At 52.5% G+C, this 20,912-nt stretch overlaps 5 protein-coding genes across 5 annotated transcripts; 2 read left to right on the top strand and 3 right to left on the bottom strand.

Annotated features, from left to right (window-relative positions):
* Positions 1–455: 455 nt before the first annotated feature.
* B0T26DRAFT_187267 (uncharacterized protein) lies at positions 456–1,723 on the bottom strand. Its single transcript, XM_060433654.1, has 2 exons — positions 962–1,723; positions 456–678 (listed from the first exon to the last, which is right to left on the bottom strand). Exons 1-2 carry the CDS (start codon positions 1,616–1,618, stop codon positions 571–573), a joined length of 765 nt encoding a protein of 254 aa, XP_060301759.1. The 5' UTR covers positions 1,619–1,723; the 3' UTR covers positions 456–570.
* A 6,177-nt stretch (positions 1,724–7,900) lies between these two features.
* On the top strand, positions 7,901–9,250 carry B0T26DRAFT_638429 (uncharacterized protein; the record flags this gene model as incomplete). The annotated part of the gene is made up of 3 exons (XM_060437033.1): positions 7,901–8,391; positions 8,456–8,663; positions 8,714–9,250. 3 exons carry the CDS (start codon positions 7,901–7,903, stop codon positions 9,248–9,250), a joined length of 1,236 nt encoding a protein of 411 aa, XP_060301758.1.
* An 882-nt stretch (positions 9,251–10,132) lies between these two features.
* B0T26DRAFT_810694 (uncharacterized protein) lies at positions 10,133–12,535 on the bottom strand (the record flags this gene model as incomplete). Its single annotated transcript, XM_060447273.1, has 4 exons — positions 10,133–11,160; positions 11,212–12,016; positions 12,113–12,339; positions 12,394–12,535. 4 exons carry the CDS (start codon positions 12,533–12,535, stop codon positions 10,133–10,135), a joined length of 2,202 nt encoding a protein of 733 aa, XP_060301757.1.
* Positions 12,536–14,847: 2,312 nt separating this feature from the next.
* B0T26DRAFT_673364 (uncharacterized protein) lies at positions 14,848–15,833 on the top strand (the record flags this gene model as incomplete). Its single annotated transcript, XM_060439587.1, has 2 exons — positions 14,848–15,760; positions 15,802–15,833. 2 exons carry the CDS (start codon positions 14,848–14,850, stop codon positions 15,831–15,833), a joined length of 945 nt encoding a protein of 314 aa, XP_060301756.1.
* A 4,640-nt stretch (positions 15,834–20,473) lies between these two features.
* On the bottom strand, positions 20,474–20,806 carry B0T26DRAFT_628743 (uncharacterized protein; the record flags this gene model as incomplete). Its single annotated transcript, XM_060436231.1, has 1 exon — positions 20,474–20,806. A coding segment is annotated over one exon (333 nt), but the record flags the coding sequence as incomplete, so codon positions are not given.
* Between the last annotated feature and the right edge of the window lie 106 nt (positions 20,807–20,912).

The raw sequence follows: 20,912 nt of genomic DNA, 5'->3' as shown, positions 1-20,912 counted from the left end.
TTCCAGTTTATTTAATAAATAGAGCCTCTTGCTACGAGATCGGGATTTAGACTAATAAATATACAACCAGCTCGAAAGCACGTTGATCCATTATGTCCAATGAGAGGAACGGCAATTTGGAACCCAACACCTCTCCTAATGGAAACAATGGAAATCTGAATCATGACCCTTCTCCTACTCCTCCTCCTCCTGCTGCCCAAGCTAACGGCAGGAATGGGGAGAACGACCCTGCAACAGAGCCTATAAGTGTAGATGATGCTAACAGCACTCGTTATGACATTTTTATGGCCGATATTATGGTGGAAGATGGCGGAACGTAATAACAATGAAGCTACTTGTGTTCTTACGCGAAGTACTTATAGTAAATTTAACTCAGTACTTTTGACTGCCAACTACTCCGTCATTCTGCTTGGAATATCATGGTGGATGGCGATGTAGCAACAACTTCACAAGGAACACAGAGCAGCAGGAGGACAGAAGAGTAAAGCTGTGTTGTTACTCTCTTGGTGCTATTACACAACATCGAGAATACAATTGCCGCTTATGCCCTGACAAGATGTTTATAATGTACTATTCATCGCTTAGTTCCTTCATGGTGTCTATTATACTAGGCATAAAGAACTCAGCACCATATAATCCAAACAACCCTTCAGTGCCGCGAACTGGCGGAGAGTCGCCCTTTGTTACGGCACGGCCGAACTATGGTCCGTGGTGCCGCAACCATGCAATGAGGCTGCAAGCCCCACTTGTAGCCCTATTCCTGAATCCTGATTGGGGCTAGTGCGGCGTCAGCTGCATCGAGGGGTCTACGGCGGTGGCCGTGACACCTAACACCACAAAACCAACGCCTGCACAACTCGCAGGCTTCTTCTTTTTCCTTTCTCTTCTTTAGTTTAGTTACTTACGAATTCAGCCATCATCTACTTGTAGCCGTGCCTCTTGTATTTGCCTGCCTTCACACCTTATTGGGGCTAGGAGACAGAGGAGATTGCTCCGTGCCCATAGACGACCACATGACCGAAAGTGAAGGCCGGTCTGCGGGCTGTGGCGAAGCAGCAGCAGCAGCAACAAGCCTATGGGGATGCGACGGAGATTTGGTGCGTGAGATGTCTAAGAAAGTTGGATCAATGTACCCCGTGTTGGGCGAGGTAGGGCCAATCAACGAAAGATGTGCAACGAGCCGACCTGAATTTATAGGTAGTCCATCAGGTCCTGGGATCCTTGGACTAAGTCCTGCCAATGAACTGGAAGCTACCATGGAATTTGAGGGGGCTGGTTCCCCGGGCCAGATAACACGGGAAAGTCTGCGTGAATTGATGTCATGGGCAACCGTCTCGTCCACCCGGGCACCCGATTCTCCGTGGTCGTTTGTGTCGTACAGATTTGATTGTTCGATCCTATCCTGCGCCTGTTGAGCCGCAGCAGCAAGCCAGTAGAGAGGCGACGTATCTTGAACCAAAACCTCGCTGGAGTTGCCGCGGTGAGGGCCTCCACGGCGGCTGGCGTTGATAGCTTGGAACTCCCTGCTTGTTTCTCGCAAGTCCGTCCCTCTGGCGTCATTATCGGCGTCTGATGCTCGCGGGTCGGTGTTGTTGGTACCAAACGCATGTGTCGACATGCTTGGTTCTGCCTGCGACTATAACATGGGTATAGTGTTACCGGGGGAAAAGTTGAAAATATCAGAGGGGTCTAATTGTGTGGAACTAGAATGGACGCGTGAATCTAGGGTGGGAAATAACCTATTAGCATATTATCCCAGCTTCCAACAAAGCACAAGACTCACCACCATCAGATCCCGGGCTCCCAGTAGCCCGCTCTCCTCTCTTCACCCTCCTGACCAGACTAACGCCGTTATTATTGCGAGAAGGGGACTTCCCTTTGGCAGAGAGGATATGACTGTGACGGCGCCAGCTCACAGCACCCACTACCGCTGCGCTAGAACCCCTAAAAGGATGCCAGAATTGCAAGTCGTCGACTTGCAACCTGTAGTGGGTTATAGTGTGCTACGGCCGTTGCGCGCCGTGACAATGACAGTTAGATCGGATTCCTAACAGGATATTAGTGTCACGGCCAGCACTGTTGACCCCTCTGTGCAGCAGACCCCGCACTAGCCCCAATTTGGATGCAGGGCTTGGCACTCACAACAGCGATGTTGGCCCGTGCGCAAACCCGCTCCCGCTTAAGACCTGCACACTGAACAGCTCCTTTGTAGATTTCCTCTCTTTCTTCTTCACCTTAGAATCCTTACAGTAGACAATGGTATAGCTATATTAGCGATCAGTTTTCCTAGTTGCTATTGACCGCCGTCACAATTAGTAAGTTAGGCCCTACTGTAGTTATCTACTCGATCATTAGTAATGTAGGTGTTAATGAATGTAACAAAAGATTTGTCTGGTTGGGTGGTGGATAGGACCGAGAATAACTGTCTCTTCTCGTCCCTAGAGAGACCATTTATTCGATCCAAGAATTTGGCTCGATGACCAGGGGAGACAACATAAAGAGCAACGATCGCTAACTTCCCCCCTTCGGCATAAGCTACCATCTCGGTAGAGTCAGCATACAACTCATTTCGTTTGCACTGAGCAATAGTAGTTAAGACCCGGCCCGTGGGAACATGCTTCTCGACCAACTGGACGGAGAGTATGTTATGAAGTGTTTGCGCGCAATGGATTGTATCATCTGAAGGGTAGAGTTCGGGATGGTGTATGCGGAGAAACAGTAGACAAGCTTAGGGTGTTTTTGTCTCCGGGTGACGGGATTGATCCGGGGGAAATCCAGTAACATGGAGAGTATTCTCCGTACCAACAAATATGCCGAAAGGCATTAGGAATTTAACTACCTCAAAAACAATGAAGTTCGTGGAGAATGAGCTTGAGATTTCCAATATTACTGTGTATTGTGTGTTCGCACAACCACTGACGAACCTAACGAAGAAGGATCGACCGTACAAGTGGACTCAGGATTGTCAGGAAGCGTTCGATAGGTTGAAACATACCCTCACGAACGCCCCAACACTAGCGCACTTCCACCATGACCGGCCAACTGGGGTGGAAACCGATGCATCAGACGGTGTACTAGCAGGGGTACTCTCACAAGAGAACGAGGGAATATGGCACCCCGTGGCCTTCTAAATATGGTCGCTGTATTCGTAGAATCTAAAGCTAAGGAAAGAAAAAGGAAAGAAAGTTCCGGCCGAGGCCTCGGGCACGACAACAAAGTACCGTACCAGCCTCGTCTCGGCGTAGAAGGTTTGCAGCTTGCAGGCCTCCCATAGCGGTACCACGTCCTCGTTCTTCACGTGCGCCTTCGCCTTCTGGCCGTGCGCCTTCGACCCGTGCTTCCCTAATTTCTCTAGGCTCCGGGTTAGGAAGCCGCCGTCGCAGCCGCCAAGGCATTGGAACCCGTCGTGGACCCGCAGCCCCGGCACCGGCCTCGTGGGCCACCGCGCCCGCTCTTCCCCGGGTCCCGAGACGTCGTAGCTCTCTAGCATCTCCACCAGCGTCCTGAGAACCGGCCCTAAGGTGCCTCATTCGGGCCCCCTTCCCGGGCCGCAGGCAGAACCCACACTCCGTGCAGAGCACCACCCGCCACTCTTCCAAGTACGGAAACCTGCATACTGCCGCTGCCGCTGCCGCTACCGACTCCGCCGCCGGTACCGGTTCTATCGCCATAGCTGCCTTAGACCACCTGTTTTCTCTCGTCTGCCCGCCTCGTTGGGACGAACTGAATGCCTAGGTATAATGGGGGACCTTTTCCCGTTTTATTACGACGAGTGTACGGGATCGCGATGCCCCCATCTCGGCAAACGCGACAAGTTACGCGCGCGACTCGTGTACCCTTGCCCCTGTCACCTTTTCACCCCTAGAGAACACCCCGGTCTCTGGGCGGATTTTGGTTTACGCCGTAATCCCAAATTTCCGTAATGCTTGGCGATGCCCCAGCCAATGGCGAGGCCCCATTTTTGGGATTACGGCGGAAACCCGTCCACTGCTTAGACCTGATAGGGGTAACCGCTCCCCTATTCTCCTCACCCCAACCGTGCCTTGCGGTCGCCCTGCATCTGTTGGCTTCTTCTTCACCCCTATGGGGAACGCCCATGTGCTTTCTTTCTGCGGCTCCCATATGTACGGGCTGCTCCAATCCGACGACCCTCGGCTTGCGCCCCTGACCACTCCCCTCCAAAACGGAACCGCTAACCACACATAATATGCCACCAACTCGCCCACCTCCAGTGGTAAATACCGGTGGATCACCTTCGCCTTTGCGCTCATCCCCATTGTCTTGTTGTACATTGTCACGAATACCATCAACCCGTCCTCGACAAACAACCCACGCGTGTTTCCGTCCGCCCCGTTCTTATACTGGACCGTAATTAACTCGGTCCCCCGCGCCGGCTGCCCGCCGCTCACGTGCATTAATACCAACAACTATGCCCGGAACGACTTCATCGCCTCGCTCGCCGTCGACCCTTTTACTACCTCGCCCTCGTCGTCCGTCTCCAACAATAACATTCCCCGCCGTAACTGCCCCCTTGCCGTGTGCAACAACCCGTGTATCATCATCCGCAACGACGACATGCTGATCTGCACATGCCCGTACAACAACTCGTCCCCGTGCCAATCCACCACGCCGTCTGCGTTTGTGTTTGCCCGGATCGCTTTGCCGTATATCCGCAACCGCAATATCGAATCCATTGGCGACGGCCGACCATTATATACTATGATGGTCATGAAACGCTGCACCATCCCCTGGACGCGGTCAAACGGCTCCGCGCCTTACGCCTCGCCTCTTGCTCGCTCTCACCACTCGCCCGGATCCTGTTCTGGATTTCCTCCTCACGCCCCCGCTTGGCCGTATATAATACCAACATACGGGCCACCGTCACGATTGCCGATAACGTGGGCGTATATATCGACGCGCTCTTCCAACCGTGCCCGACGTGGATCCCCAACACGGCCAACCCGCTATATAATGCGTTCTAATACTCGTTGCCCACATCATGGTCTAATAATGAAATAAAAAAATGCTAATACGCAACGCTCTAACTGTTACGTATCGTCTTCGTCTTCTTCTTCTTTGTCGCCGTTGCCGTTGCTATCTTCCTCTAACTGTATATGCGCTATTGTCGCTATATACGCGACTTCTTGCAATTGCGTGAACTTGTCTGCTTGGCGTTGCGTTAAATGGTATGCCGGTCGTTTGTTGCGGATCCCCCCTTCCTGGCTGGCGTCTGTGGAACCTGTATTACCATTTTGTCCCCGCGCGTCTATCGCTTCGCCCTCCTCTCCCTCCTCTTCCTTCTCTCCCTCGGCCTCTACCTCGGCCTCTCTTTCCTCGGCCACTGCTAAATGCTGCGTCCGCCACACGTACGCCATTATCGATTTCTATGACTCGCTATACCCCTCTATCGTTTGGCCTTTCTGGCCTGAATTGAACGGTTTCTCGTTCGACTGCCCTCCGGCTTCTCGCCTCTCGATGTAATTCACCGTGGCCGACCCGACCACCTCGGCCCGCGATGCTTTTTGGGCCTGCTAAATTACCCTCTCGATGGCCAATAATACCCTGGCCAACGCTTTTTCTCGGGTTGCTTCGTCCCTACCTGGTTCTTCCTGGGTTTCCTCGTCCCCGCCTGCTTCGCCGCCTGCTTCGTCCCCGCCCCCCTCTACACCCCTCCTTTTATCATCACCTGCGTTTTGTCCACCGTCTGCGTCTGGCCGCCGCGTCGTTCCCGTTAACCACTCGCGATCAAACCATCGTAAATGCCGGGGCCAACCCGTCCGCCGGATCCACATATTGGCTGACAACCTGGGCTGGTCGTGGGTTAATGCCGCCGCTTTCTTGTCCCCTTCCTCTATTGCCTTGGCTAACTCTTCAAACTGCGTCATAATTACCTTATACTCCGTGGTGCCAACTCGGCTGCTTCCCCTGCCGACCCCGCCCTCCGTATCGGCCGCCGGCACAACCTTAAATAACCGCTGCAATGCCCTTGTTTGCCCGAACCGCTGGCAATACACGCCGTCTACCCATACCTCGCCCATGCCGCCTGCTGCTCTCGCCCTGGCTTTCCCGCCCTGCCCCCGCGGGTTGACCCATCCATGCTCGTCTCGGCAATGCTTCTGAATATCTTGCTTGGTCCGCCGGATGTGTCCGCACCGCGTGCACATCTTGCCATCGCTCCAAACGGGCAACGACCGAATCGCTGGCACAATTCCGGCCGGGAACTGGATCCCATGGACGCCGGCCGCCAACGTGCCACCCTTCTCTAACTCGCCCGCCTCCTCGACGATGCGTTGGCGCACTTTCTTGGCTATATGGCGGTGTTGCGAATGGACGTGATACGCGATCGATCCTGCCGTTACCGCACTACGGTGTTCCCGGCAAATCGCCAAACGGTAATCGGGGGAATGTATGAACAAGTTATTAAACAACTCCATAATTCCGTTTAAATGCCGAATAACCTGAATTGGTGGGTACGTGGTCGGTTGGTTGGTATTGAATTGATTTTCTATTTCCCTTTTACCTCCCTTTCTTTAAATCTTACCTTTTATTTCGCCGGGGTGGTTGGTTTTTTTTTTCCCCCTTCATTTCCCATTTCTTTGCTTTTTTTTTCCCGCTTCCCTGTATTTTTTCGAATGATCAACCACTCGGCCCGTGCACTACTGTCGCTGAATCTCCTCGTGCATAACCAACCATATGTCTACGGGGCTAATGAACCATGTGATTAACATCGCGGCCTTGGGTTCGACCGGTCTACCTACGCGCAGCGGGTTTTAACCATTATCTCCCTTCCTGACAAGTCAAACTAATTGACAGCCGGATGCTCGAGCAGTTGGGCTTGACTTGGTCCGTGCACCTCGAATCAACCGACCAATCAGCGGCGGCCCATCAAGCAGTTCGACTCGAACTGCTTGGGGCACCGAGTTCGACTCGGATCGACTTCTTGTCGGCCGCTTGGCCCGTGCGTCACCGTCGCCAAAAACACACCTTCTGACCTAAATCGTCAATGCACGGCCAACCGTACATCTACGGGGAAAATAGACGGCGGATTCGAAATTGGCATGCTTTGTTTAGTCAATCTACGCACGCTCAGCAGATTTTGCCCGTCGTTTTCCCGGTGAAAAAGTCGAACTGGTTGACAGCAAATCTTGAACCAGTTCGACTCAAATTCGTCCGTGTACGGGTTTCGGGCAACCAATCAGCGGGGGCGCATCAAGCAGTTCGACTCGAACGGAGTGAGGCATAACAGCAGTTAGTTCACCTTTTATAGTTACATACATCATAACCGTAGGTTTCGAAGGACTGTTGCCAACAATATACCGTATTGATTTAGTGTAAAACTAAGCTAAAAGAAGAAAAAAAAGAAGAAGAATCTTCGCCTTGCAACTGCTGCAGCCCGATATTCCGTACCCCGAAGAACACTTGAGAGGCATACTTGATAAGGCGTGCACCGCCGCATTTGGCGGGGTTCGCGCACCCAAAAATTTACACCTCAGGCAGCAACCTTCAATCGCCCTCACCGCCTACCCAATCCGGAATGGCTCTCTCACCGCCTGCCCAATTCGTCTGTTTCCACTGCCAAGCTCCTTACGCTCTCACTCCAGCTTCGCGCCCACGCAACCAGGCATCGCCTCCAGCTCCACGCAGCTCATCTAACACAGCCGTCTGGCAGCCCTCCCCCTTCCCAATCTGCCGCTCCTAAGATGTTGCCTCTCATATATTTAAGTCTCGCGTCCCGGCGCGGTCTCAAACCCGCATCCCCCTCCTGCTTCCCCCTTCGCCTTATCCGCCCGCTCCTTTACTCCCACACTTTACACAGCTCCCTTCGCCCTCCATCACTTCCTTTTCCGTCCGTATGTTCATATGTGTTTCCGAGCAGTCGACCATGGACCGACCGTCAAATATGCCTCGGAGGGCATGGCAGCGACGTAACCTCCGGCGTAATAGAGCTGCGGATGGCAACTCGTCCACATTCGAATCGGAAGGGCAATCCGCTTCATATGCTGGGGCAGCGCCGGCGCGGAACAGGCAGCGAAGGTCCGGTCAAGAGAGGGGCAACGAAACGGACTCTAGCGTCGGCTCCGTATCCGACTCAGAGCCTGAGGAAGAATATGGGCAAAGGCGACGCCCTCCTGCGGCCCCACGGACGACTCTGGCAGCACAGCCCCGCCGGCGGCACAGTTCTGTCGATGTTTTGGACACGCCTTCGGGCTCCGAGTCCGATTCCGATTCCGATTCCGATTCCGGCTATTGTTCTCTTGAGGAGGATGTTGACGAGAGGGCTGAATACTACGACGACCTGTTGGAAAGGTTCCGAGCAGAGGGTCCTACCCTCGCTAATCATGGAAAAAACACGAAGAAGATGGAAAAGGAACAGGAGAAAATATGGAACAAGTAAGCATGTTTGATATGGTACAACATAGATACGAGTGGCCAAGTTAATACGGTTGGCAACTAGGTTCTGCAGACGGCGGAAACTCGACCCAGTCGAAGCGCTCAGCCAGTGTGACGCCCCTCTCTTCAAGGTCTATTTGGTATGGAGAGTCAAGAACTCGAGGATCAAGAAGGAGTCGACAATAATGACGTACTGGAAAATTCTCAGTATGATCTACTCGCAGAAAACAGCAAGTTGGATGAAGGAGGACGTTTTATACGATATTCGCAATGTAAGTACATACGACTTCTCCATCAACTGTCTCGTGCTAATTCCGGACAGTGGATCCACACCTGGCTTACTCCAACATTCGGTCTGGACACTTCGACGAAGGAGAAAGCTGGCCTGTTCGTCGAAGACTTGGCTGTGCTTCTGAACCATCATTGGATACGCGATGAAGAGGTGTTTGACCACGAACGCTTGCGCGTGCAGTTAGCGGCTAACCTTATTCTTGCCGGTGCTACCGCCACACGGCCAGGCGTCCTTATCGGCGAACTGCTTTACGAGCACTTGGAATTCCAGCTATTTCCGCCGCTACCGGGAGATAAGCGGCCGCGTCTCGTTCTGAAAGTCAACTTGGAACATATTAAACGGTCAGGCGGCGAATCGGACCCGAAGGAATTCGCCTTCCGCGAAGACGACATGTTGATATATGACCCGCTTATCCCCATCATGGGTCTGGCATTTGCCGATGGGGCATTTATTAACGAGTTCAAAGATCCCCAAGAAATCTACGAACTGGTCGTCCCGCCAAACTTTATCGTTTCATCCTACGAGGTGCCTTTCGTACAGTGTTGCCTTGTGCTTCTGTGTCGATGACGTGAATCTTCGTGGGATGCTCTTTGCATCAGAACGACATATGTGAAAGCTGCTTCGCCCGACGCGGCCTGCAGGACGGAGCCGAGAGATAGTGTCGAACAAACGGGTTCACTAAAACAACAATCAGATTCACCAAATAGAGCTGCAGCTAAAAAGAGCAATTGGCAGTCTGTTCAGATCCCACCCTCTCCGTTCCCAATTGGCGAGGGCGCGGTACTCGCAGCCACCGATGCGCTCGCGCTCGTCGGAGCTGAGCGAGTGGAACTGCGCGTTGCGGCCGACGTTGCGGCGCGTGGACAAGAAGTGGTGCGACATGGTCGGCGCGGCCATGGCCTTCGCTTCTAGTGGAGATGGGCCCACGGCGGCAGCGGAGCCCAAGACCCGGCTGTCGCCCGCGGAAGATGCAAAGGGGTTTGCGGTGGCGACGGCGCCGCCAATCCACGCCGCCCGGGGACGGGTGACTCCTCGGCAAAAGCAATGTGCTCGTTCGGTGCAGCAGCGGCTGGCGGTTGACCCTTGGACGAGGGCGGTGCAAGCGGGTTAGCGGAGTTGAAGGGCGAGGGATCCGGACACGCCGCCAAGGCCGCCAAGGCCGCCGGGGCCGGCAACGACATGGTCCGCCGCAGTTGCAGCGCCGGCAGCGACTCGTCCGTCTCCTCCCGCCGGCGCCCAGCGAATGCAATTCGAAGCAGCCTGGCATGCACTGAATTCGGCAGGGCACTTGATCTGTGTATTTTGGGCCATTCTGGCGGCAACTCGCTGCACACACAGGACCTAGGTGGGATCGGCTCCTCCTTTCCAAAGCTCGACATCCGGGTCCGGGTGGTAGCATTCGCGTGATTCTTGTGCAACAGTGTAAAAGGTAAATTATATCATACATCGTTATCTATCCTCCAACACCTCCGGGTCGTTCCGGGCCTTACGAAGAATTTCCTTCATCGAAGAATAGAGCTCCTGCTCCAGCCTCTTCCACCTCCCTCCATTTGGAAATACCTTCCTCCGCAGTCTATTGACCCATGGGATCAATGGCCGGTAGTATGAAGTGAAATTTTTTTCGGCGCCTGCAAGAAAAACTTCCTCGTCACTAATCTCGCCCATTTTCGACCGAACCAATTTGTCATCATTCTCGTAGTTCCAATCGTCAAACCCAGTTGGCCTAATGTCTTTGCCCTGCGCGTCGTAGTGGATGCATATCCAGAAGAGCACCCAGAAGAATGACTCGAGATCGTGCATGAAGGAATGCTGCTCGCCCAGAAGCGCCCCGATTGCCATGAACGCCCTCGTGCCAGTCTTGCCCTTTGCTCCGGATGCGCCTTCTCGTTGCTCTCTGACGGCGAGGTCCAGGTCAATCAAGAACGAAGGCCAGGAAAGGTTATTGTCCTCGTTGATCATGAGATTGTTGGTTGAGATGTCTGTGTGCAGAAAGCCGGCATTACGCAGGGATTCATGTCCTTCGATGCAGCCCTCTAGCGCAGCAAGGAGAGCCGATCGGGAGCTCGCCATGTAGATAGGCTTTCCATAGTCGCGAAGAATGACGCGCCGATGTACCCGATTCGGCAGTGCATCGACGCTGGCCTTCGTTGGAGACACCGAACAGGTTCGCTTGCTGGGGGGCAGGGCGGCGCCAGTTTGGCTCGAAGATCGCTTCTTGCTAGTGGCGCTGCTGCTACGGCCTTTCCGCGAAGCACTGGCCGCGATCGTACTCGGCGGTGGCATCGAGCGTTCTGGCCGGTAGTTCGTGGCCCTTGTGACATCCAGTCGCCTTCGAACATTGTTTCGAATGTCGTCCTCTGTACCGCGTATCTGAACAGTCTCGTGATGATAGTATCGGGCCACGTTGACAACGCCTTGGCTAGTTGCCTGCCTTAGTAACTCGCCCTCCTCATCGCGTTCGGGGTATTGCCACGAGTCTTTGATGACGAGCGGTGTGTGTGGGTGACCATCGCGATGGGCTTTTTAACAAGTCGTGGCCCGGCCAGCTATGCAACGTCCGCGTTGCATCACCTTGTCGATGATGAGTCGCTCTGTTGAACCATTCCGCTCGATCTTAATGAACCGCTTGTCGTTCGCCGTCATGATCGTCGTGTCGAAGCCAAGCTCCTCATCGCCCATCCAGAGAAACCCGAGGACTATGGACACAAGCTGCAGCCCATCTTCGTTGATGTCGAACTGTTCGGATGCGATCCCCCCTAGCCGGTCAAACTCCCATATCCTCATGAGAGATCCACAGATGGTAAAGCCTAAGACGAAGCGACGGGTGTCTTGAACAGCGAGCACTTCTCTCGCGTACGTCCCCAGATCAAGCCATGCCTTTGCTGCTTTGTCGGCCGATGGATTGCTCTTCAGCTCACCCGGTATGAGAATATGCGACCAGTGACATCGAGAGTCTTTTCCAGCCTTGGGGTCGTCGACGAAGCCGACATCCAACTTGCGTTCTGCCGTGGAGCCCTGGATTGGCTTGTTGGGTTGTGCCAGAGGCCTTCGTCGATGTGTCGAGATCGACTTGTACTCTTCTGCGAATGTTGCCAGTGTCTCGGTTAACTCCGCAAACCAGCTCAAGACGTCGTCCTGATTTGCGTCTGTCGGCCATCCCCTCCACCCATTACTAAAGAGTGGTTCGCTGCCTTCGGTGCACCTATTGAACACGGCCTCGGACGCCATCTCAAGACCTACCACTCGTCCGAAAAATGCCTCGTAGAATCGTGGAAGCCCAACGTACATAGCGCCGAGTTCATTCCTGAGGACTCTGTCCACATCCTTGCGGTACTCGGAGGAGTTCGCGAAGCTGCTCGTGTTGTGAAGCCATAGAGTTTGTTAGAGGGAAGAAGCTATCGGTCGGGGAGGCGGTGTAGATTCGGTAACGGCGCGGTAGACTCGATCCCAGATGAGGGCATCGTCTATATTGTCAGCGATAGCACACTTCAGGAGAGGCTTGATGTAGTCGAGGTCAAAGTCGTCGGAGTTGACTGCAGAATTAAGTCTCGAAAGGTCGCTGAGGAGATTTCTGTCACGGCCGCTAGAACGAAGTTGACGGGAGACCCGAAGGCTTTGTAATGCTATGAGAAGGTCTAGGGCGAGATTCTGTAGGTCTACACAATGGTCAGAGCACCATACTAGGACAAAAACTGTGCTGCCTTTCTTACCTTCTTGGCCAAGCTGCTCAAGCGCATCCGGAGTGTAGAGAACGCCCGCGCCTTCGCAGACCGAACTAAACGAAGCGCGGAAGGCATCAAGACCGTTCCCGATGGGGTTGTCCTTGATGATATTTAGTTGTTGATCTGCCATGACAGATGCGATGCCTTCGAGTTGGGAGAGGCGGAAAGAACTGAGGGTCACTTTCGTGGCATGTTTGGCCCGTGCAGGATTTCAACCCGCCACCTTGCCGAGCCGGGAAAACTTCGGATTCTTAGTCAGCCACAACGCACGGCCGAACGCGTGTAACAGGTGCAGAAACGGAGGTTACAGGCAAAAGTTTTCACAGTGGGTCGGGTACTGGCAAGGGTCACGTTCAGGGACCCACTGTCCCCTACGATGTACCAACGCGTCGCGCGCAGCTGTCAATTCAGAAAGGAATATACATTCCATTGGCATCAATGACAGCCTGTTGCCGTACGGGCATTGTATCTACACGCTCTCTAAGGAATTCCTCAGGGACCACTTCCCATGCAGTATTTACTGCTTCGCGCAGTTGGTCGTATGACATCTTTGCCGGGTAGTTGACTGCAATGTAATCCTTCATCCAGTTCCATGCGTTCTCGATCGGATTAAGATCAGGACTATAGGGAGAATGGGTGTAAACAGGAATCCCTCGAGCTGTAAGCTCTTCGCGAGTGACCTGAGCAGTATGAGGAGAGGCATTATCTTGCATAAATACCTGGCCGGGATGAAGCCGAAACCACGCATCAACAAGAGGGATAACTCTCTCCGAATACTTCTCTCTAGTGATCGATCCCTAGTCCTTCTCCCAGAAAAGAGCAGGCCCTTTTCCATGTTTTGCTGAATATGAACCCCAGAAAATCCATCCCTTTGGCCGTTGTTCACGCTCAACGATGCAAGTCGGGTCGTATGCCTCGTTTTGACGGCGTGTAACCCAGACCTTTCGATGGGTACCAGCAGTTACCCAGGTCTCGTCGGTCCAGAGGATTTCGTAGTATCGCTCGAGAGGCCAGTGTACAAGATCGAGAGCGTTGTCGAGGCGGATTTTTCGGTTCTTCTCGGTAATCGGGGGCTTTCGGTATGCAACATAGCGTTTGAAGCCAGCGTTACGAAGGGCGTAGCGGATGGCGTACTCTGAACAGCTCCAGCCAAGGGCAAGAGGAATCTTCGAGTAAGGCATTCGGCGAGAGGCTTTCGAGGAGGTAATAAAGATGATCAGATCTTCAATCTGATCGGAATTGAGAAGGCCAGGTCGACCAGAGCGTTTCTTTGGTGTAACATTTGGAGCGCTGGAAGCATATCTAACTTAGTTGTAGGTCAACCCAAGCTGCGTAACTATTTGCTCGTACGTCAAGCCAATATTGCGGAGAGTTTGAACTTGAAGCCGCTCATCGCGGGAAATATCAGGATTCTTGAAATTCTGGCAGGGTGGCGTTGAGGGGGGATCCGAAGCCATTGCAAAGGTGGTGATGGTTTTCTGGATTGACAGCTGTGCGCGACGCGTTGGTACATCGGAGGGGACAGTGGGTCCCTGACCGTGACCCTTGCCAGTACCCGACCCACTGTGAAAACTTTTGCCTGTAACCTCCGTAGTTATCAGGACCATGCTCGGTCGTTGTAAATACAATGGCCGGTTGATACAGCTAGGAGCAAAATCGGCGTCCGGTCTGCACTCTTTTGAAGGGTTTGGGCACGGACCACCTATACTTGAGAAACATTAAGGTACAATGCGACGCTAGAATCAGCTGACATTTACCCGCTTTCCACATTCTGACGTCTTGTTAGCAGGCTCGCAGATACTATGAAGTAGCACTGGGTAAATAGGGTGACCTGGCGCTTATGTGATTTCTCACAGTGTAATGGCGTAAGGAAGGTACTGACCAGCCCATGCTTAAGTACACGGCTCTTTTAAGGGCAGGCTTGGCATTCTCCTTCCCGATTACCACTCACCATCCCAAAGGATAGAATCATGCATTCCGGCGCGCTCGCCCTGAATTTCTACCTTACCTTACTCACGGCAGCTTCTGCGTGTTGCGCGACTACGCTGCAGAGGGACATGATTCTGTGCACACCAGCAGAAACACCACCAATGACGTGCTTCGAATTATGCGCGATTGGCGCCTGCCCTCCAGCCGCCAACGCAGACAAAAATGCCCAACGCGCGGGGTTGGCGACCCAAGCAAAGGCAACACATTGACAACGAAAACAACAGCCATCTTCAACACCCTTAACCAGACCGACCAAGATTCACACTACGAATTTTAACAGCCACTTGCGGTACTTCTCGTTTATCTAGTAGCTACCCCAGTTTCAACTACTGATTAGCTGTACCGACAGTCCCACGAACATTAGCCGTCCAGTCAGGCGCCTGCTCGCCTTTCCCACCGCCGAACATTCGCATGGATAGCTGCCGAGAGAGCTGAGCCTGGCGGTCTTTTGCAATGCGACTGCTGGAACGTGACGATACCGGCGGGGTCCGTTTAACGGAGGACCTCCCCAGCAACAACAAAATTCCGCCGTATGCGATACTTTCACACACATGGGGTGACGGGGAGGTCCTCTTCAGGGACCTGATGGACGGTACAGGCAAGAACAAAGCAGGCTACGCTAAGATTCAATTTTGCAGAGATCAAGCCTGGCGCGATGGGTTGAGATTCTTCTGGGTTGATACATGCTGTATCGACAAGTCCGATAGTGCTGAGCTTCAGCACGCCCTCAACTCCATGTTTCGGTGGTATCGCGATGCGGCAAAATGCTATGTCTATCTCGCAGACGTTTCAACCTGTAAGCGGGATGCCGATGGTAACTCAAAGTGGGGACTGGATTTTCGAAAATGCAAATGGTTTACCCGTGGATGGACCCTCCAAGAGCTCATTGCTCCTTCGATCGTTGAATTCTTCTCTAGAGAGCGCGAGCGCCTGGGAGACAAGAAGTCTTTGGAAAAAGAAATTCACGATAGAACTGGGATTCCCCTCAGAGCCCTCCAGGGTAACCCTCTGTCTGATTTCAGCGTTGACGAACGAAAGGCATGGATCGAGAAGCGTGAGACAAAATACGAGGAAGATAAGGTGTACTCGCTATTCGGAATCTTCGACGTGCACATACCGGTTGTATACGGCGAAGGAAAAGAAAAGGCATTTGATCGGCTACAAGAGAAGATCGACAAGAATTCTCATCGTCTAGCAAAACTGTGGCCCACCGACCCGCGAGACCCGCACCATGAGAAGGAGCGTATCGAGTTGGCAAAAGGCGGTTTGCTGGCTGACGCTTACCGCTGGGTTTTCGACAACCCCGACTTCAACCAATGGCGCCATCTCCCTGAGAGCCGCCTGCTCTGGGTGAAAGGGGACCCCGGTAAAGGCAAGACTATGTTGCTATGCGGCATCATCAAAGAGCTGGAGGGGCCGATTACTGCCGAGGGTGGTAATTTGGCGTACTTCTTCTGCCAAGCCACCGACTCGCGCATCAACAACGCAACCGCTGTACTGCGGGGGTTAGTTTACCTACTTGCCCGCCGACAGCCACGCCTCCTCTCACATCTGCCGGAGAACACATATGCCTCCGATGACGTAATGGCGTGGGTCGTTCTGTCGAAGGCTTTTTTGGAGATGTTAGGTGATCCGAACTTGAAGGCCACCTATTTGGTGATTGATGCCCTCGACGAATGTGTGACAGATTTGCCACGACTTCTCGAACTAGTCGCCCAAGCATCATCAATATCTCCTCACGTCAAATGGGTCGTCTCTAGTCGCAATTTGCCGCATATTGAGGAACAATTAGCAGCTATTGCGCAACATTCCAGGCTCAGCCTCGAACTGAACGCCGAATCAGTCACTGCTGCCGTTAGTGCATATATCCACCACAAAGTCCTTAAGTTATCGCACCAGAAACAGTACAACTGTGAAATGGAGACGGCTGTGCGGGCTTATCTTTCTTCTAATGCGAATGGGACCTTTCTCTGGGTGGCCTTAGTCTGCCAAGCACTTGCTCACCCTGAGGTTCGGAAGCGGCACACTTTGTCAGAGTTACGCGCATTTCCCCCCGGGTTAGATTCCCTATATGCACGGATGATGGAACAGATTCGTCACTCCCGAGATGCAGATCTCTGCAAGCAGATTCTCACCATTACCACAGTTGTTCGCCGACCTATCAGCCTTCGGGAACTAACTACTCTTGCCGAGATGTCAGACGACATTACAGATGATCTGGAGTCTTTAGAAGAGATTGTTAAGGTTTGTGGTTCGTTCTTGACCCTTCGAGAGCAGATTGTCTATTTCGTCCACCAGTCAGCCAAAGACTTTCTACTGGGAAAAGCCGCACACCAAGCTTCTCAAGAGGCTTTCAGTTGGGTCTTCCCTTTAGGGTTGGAAGATGTAAACCACTTCATATTCTCAAGGTCGCTCAGTACGATGTCTACGGTCTTGCGACGCGATATGTACGGTTTAAAGGCACCGGGATTCCCAATAGACGAAGTTCAAACGCCAACTTTAGACCCACTGGCCACAATACGATACTCATGCGTCTTCTGGGTCGACCATCTCAGCGATTCGATTTCCGATAAAAACACGGCACAGCGCAACATACACTATGCGGTCCATACCTTCCTTAATCAGAAGTATCTTTACTGGCTCGAAGCTCTCAGTCTACTTCAAGCTATGGCAGAGGGTGTCATTGCCATACGAAAGCTTGAGGGCATACTAGTGAGTCTGAACTACTAAATGCTAGAAAAGCAGACTAATAGAGACATAGGGCCACGCTGACCAAGGGCAGCCACCAACCCTTGTACAAGATGCACACCGGTTTGCTCTATCCTACGGGTTTATAATAAAGCAGGCCCCTCTTCAAGCGTATACGTCGGCCCTTGTATTCGCACCAACTGGCAGCTTGGTAAAGCAAAACTTCAAGACGGATAAGCCTAACTGGATTAGCACGGAACCAGTTGTAGAAGTGGAATGGAATGCCTGCTTACAGACATTAGAAGGCCATAGCAGCTCGGTTCAGTCTGTGGCCTTCTCACCGGATGGCCAGCGCCTCGCATCAGGCTCCTACGATAGAACCATCAAGATCTGGGATCATGCGTCAGGGCAGTGCCTACAGACATTACAAGGCCATGGCGGCTGGGTTCTGTCTGTGGCCTTCTCACCGGATGGCCAGCGCCTCGCATCAGGCTCCTTCGATAGAACCATCAAGATCTGGGATCCTGCGTCAGGGCAGTGCCTACAGACATTACAAGGCCATGGCGACTCGGTTCGGTCTGTGGCCTTCTCACCGGATGGCCAGCGCCTCGCATCAGGCTCCTGCGATAGAACCATCAAGATCTGGGATCATGCGTCAGGGCAGTGCCTACAGACATTACAAGGCCATGGCGGCTCGGTTCTGTCTGTGGCCTTCTCACCGGATGGCCAGCGCCTCGCATCAGGCTCCAACGATAGAACCATCAAGATCTGGGATCCTGCGTCAGGGCAGTGCCTACAGACATTACAAGGCCATGGCGACTCGGTTCAGTCTGTGGCCTTCTCACCGGATAGCCGCTACCTTCTTACCGATGCCGAGTGTATTGAAGTAGCTACAGCAACTACGGGAAGTGCGCTTTGGCTAGATAATCTAGTGAAGCAAGGGTACGGCTTAGGACAGGACAAGTTGTGGATTACTTGCAATGGCAAGAATGTACTCTGGTTACCACCAGAATACCGCCCAAGCTGTTCCGCCATCCAAGAGCTGATGATATCTATCGGCTGTTCATCAGGACCAGTTATCACCATTAACTTTTCACGGCATGTCTAATATAATTAAGTCTCTTTCTCTTCATCTTATATATTTCTTTTTTCTAGCTTGACACCACAAGGGCCGGGGAGGATCGGCTATTTTATAGATATTTTCGAAATTCTAGCATTTTCTATTAATTTCAAGTGACTTACACGTGTAACAGAACGAGGCGAATATCCTTGGTGGCGACAGCATGATGCCGTTTTGACAGTCAGGTGGGACTGCACGTGACTAGTGCCGAAGAGGACACGTATCTTCTGTGACTCATCCTTCGCGGAGAATAGACATCGCTACTCGCGCACGATCTGTCTTCACTCTACATCTTTTAGGCAATGGATTCCGACTCCGCAAATGATTGGTCCAGTGGCGACGAGCCGCAACGTGAACAAGCAAGCGGTTGACAAAAAAATGCGGACTACAAAAAGCCTGTGGTCTGTGCAGGTGGCTGCCCACTAACAGCCACTACCAATTTTCCAACATTCGATGGCATTCGACTCACACCATTGGCAATCCGCCACTGGCATCCACACCGCCAACCCATCATCATCGCCATCACCAGTATGCCACTGCACTACTTTACGCTATTAAAGGCACACCTACTTGGAGCAGCTACTTATCTTGAAGCCCACAATATTCCACACTTCAAAGCCGACCTTTTCCGTCAGTTCGGTATCCAGAGTAAAAACCAGGGCTGGGAAATCCTTCATCATGGCGTCGACCGGCGGCACCTAGAATACGAAACACGAGGGCGGAAATCCATCATCACAGCCGAAGATTTACATAGAATGGAAGATATCATCTGGCAGTATGGCTTCCAGGCCCGCAGCTTAACCTGGCAAGGTCTAGGCCTAATGGCTGGTATTCACGCATCCGCAAGGACGGTCGAGCGAGTAATGGGGACTTTAAAATACCGAAAATGCATCGCCTGTGAAAAAGGATTCGTATCGCCGTCAAACGCAAAAAGGCGACTTCAAGAAGCCAAAATTGCCCTTCAATTCCGCCCTCGCCCAGAAGATTGGCGAGATATTCGATGGTCGGATGAATGCCATTTTGGACTCTTTTCTGAAGGAAAGATTTAGATTATTAGGAAACCTGGAGAAAGGTACTGCCCTGATTGCATTCGCTATCCTGAAGAGCTAGCAAAAGGGACGGAAATCCGGAGATATCACGTCTGGGCCGCGGTTGGATGGAATTTTAAGTCAGAACTCCATTTCTACGAAGCCCCAACAAACTGGAAGGAGACTTACGGATTGAAGCATTACTTCAATTGCCCTGGCTCTCCAGATCTATCGCCAATTGAGAATTGTTGGAGGGCTGTAAAGCAGTATATCCGAGCTAATGTTCGAATTACTGTATGTAGCCGAAAGGCAAGCGCTAGGTGCCACTTCCGTTGAGCTGGGATCTCGATTGATGAGCCATCGGAAGATTCCGGTTGGCATGCTATGCCTGCCTGCACGGATTGAAACTATCGTCGGCGGTTGCTTGCCCGGTTGCTGCAGCCACCTGGACCACTGTAATTCTAGCCCCGTGAGAAGGCAGATACTGCTGTGTTCGTCGCCAACTTTAAGAGAGATAGCCTTAGTGAGCACAGAACGCGAAAAGCATGTGCACATTGTCTTTAGAGGGTTTTAAATATCGGTTTACTTCCATAAGCGGCTCAGCACAGCTAAACGTTTAGATGAGTACGTTCAGAAATGCAACACTGATTTGGTTTTGGTAATCTGGCAGGTAGACTATCTAAGATGCACTATACTAATTAAGAAATGCGTTTACGTCCCGGACAAAACGCCGTGCTACGCCCTCCAGCATTCCTCGCTCGATGTAGAACTGCGCATCATTGTCCTCGTGAACTAGCTCGAGGCTTAACCCCCCTTTCTAACGTCAGGTCGCGAGCTAACTGGTACTGCTGCTCCTCAGCATATAGCTGCATCCGAATATCTTAGGGAACGTCATCATGTCTCTCCAGTTTGCAGCCTTGCTGTACGGATTTGACAAGGCCTCTTAAGTGGTGGCCCATAAGTTTGTAGTGTTTCTTCGAATCAGGATCTTGCCAGCAGTAAGGTCCACGATTGTACTGGGGTTCTAGGCACCTCAAAATGGTGTACACTTGCCTCCAAGCATCCGGTACACCGGAGACCACCTACTCCGCATCAAGCCGAGTGTCTCTCTCTGCGAGCTATATTGCAGTGGCCCCCCGTCCAGCGGTGCGGGCCGTTTTCCCACTTTCCATATAGTTGAAGGAGACGTTAACCCTCAAGGTTTTACCAATACGGAGATACGGAGAAGGTGGCTCCGCCCCTGAAGTTGTCTTTCCACCACCGGCCAGTCAATCTGCAACTCTTTGAAGTGCTTTGTTATATCCCTCTCGGAACGGTCGTTTACGGAAATGGCAATCGTGGTTGCATCGGCTTTATATGACTTGCCGGTCGATTGTACGATATCGGCGATCTTGGATGCCAGCTCCTCATTCCAGAAGGCACTTGGAGCCACCACGAGGTTATCTTCGGTTTGCTTCGCTGCTGTTCTCTTATTCAGCGTCAACTTCCATTCTGTGATATAATGCATGCAAATAGGCGGGTGTTCTTTATATGACTGGCCTGGAACCCAGTCCTTATACGGTACAAAGGGGAGCGTTTTTCGGGCAGGCCACAACCCGCTTCGTTGGGGGGTATCGCGCCACGAATACGTTGACTCGGGGAACTTGCGATATGCCTTGTCAAGCGGTTGACAAAAAAATACG

The sequence above is a fragment of the Lasiosphaeria miniovina genome (assembly GCF_030549165.1).
Source record: "Lasiosphaeria miniovina strain SMH2392-1A chromosome Unknown B0T26scaffold_2, whole genome shotgun sequence".
NCBI lineage: Eukaryota > Fungi > Ascomycota > Sordariomycetes > Sordariales > Lasiosphaeriaceae > Lasiosphaeria > Lasiosphaeria miniovina.
The sequence above is the reverse complement of the archived record's forward strand: the minus strand, read 5'-3'. Positions and strand labels throughout refer to the sequence as shown.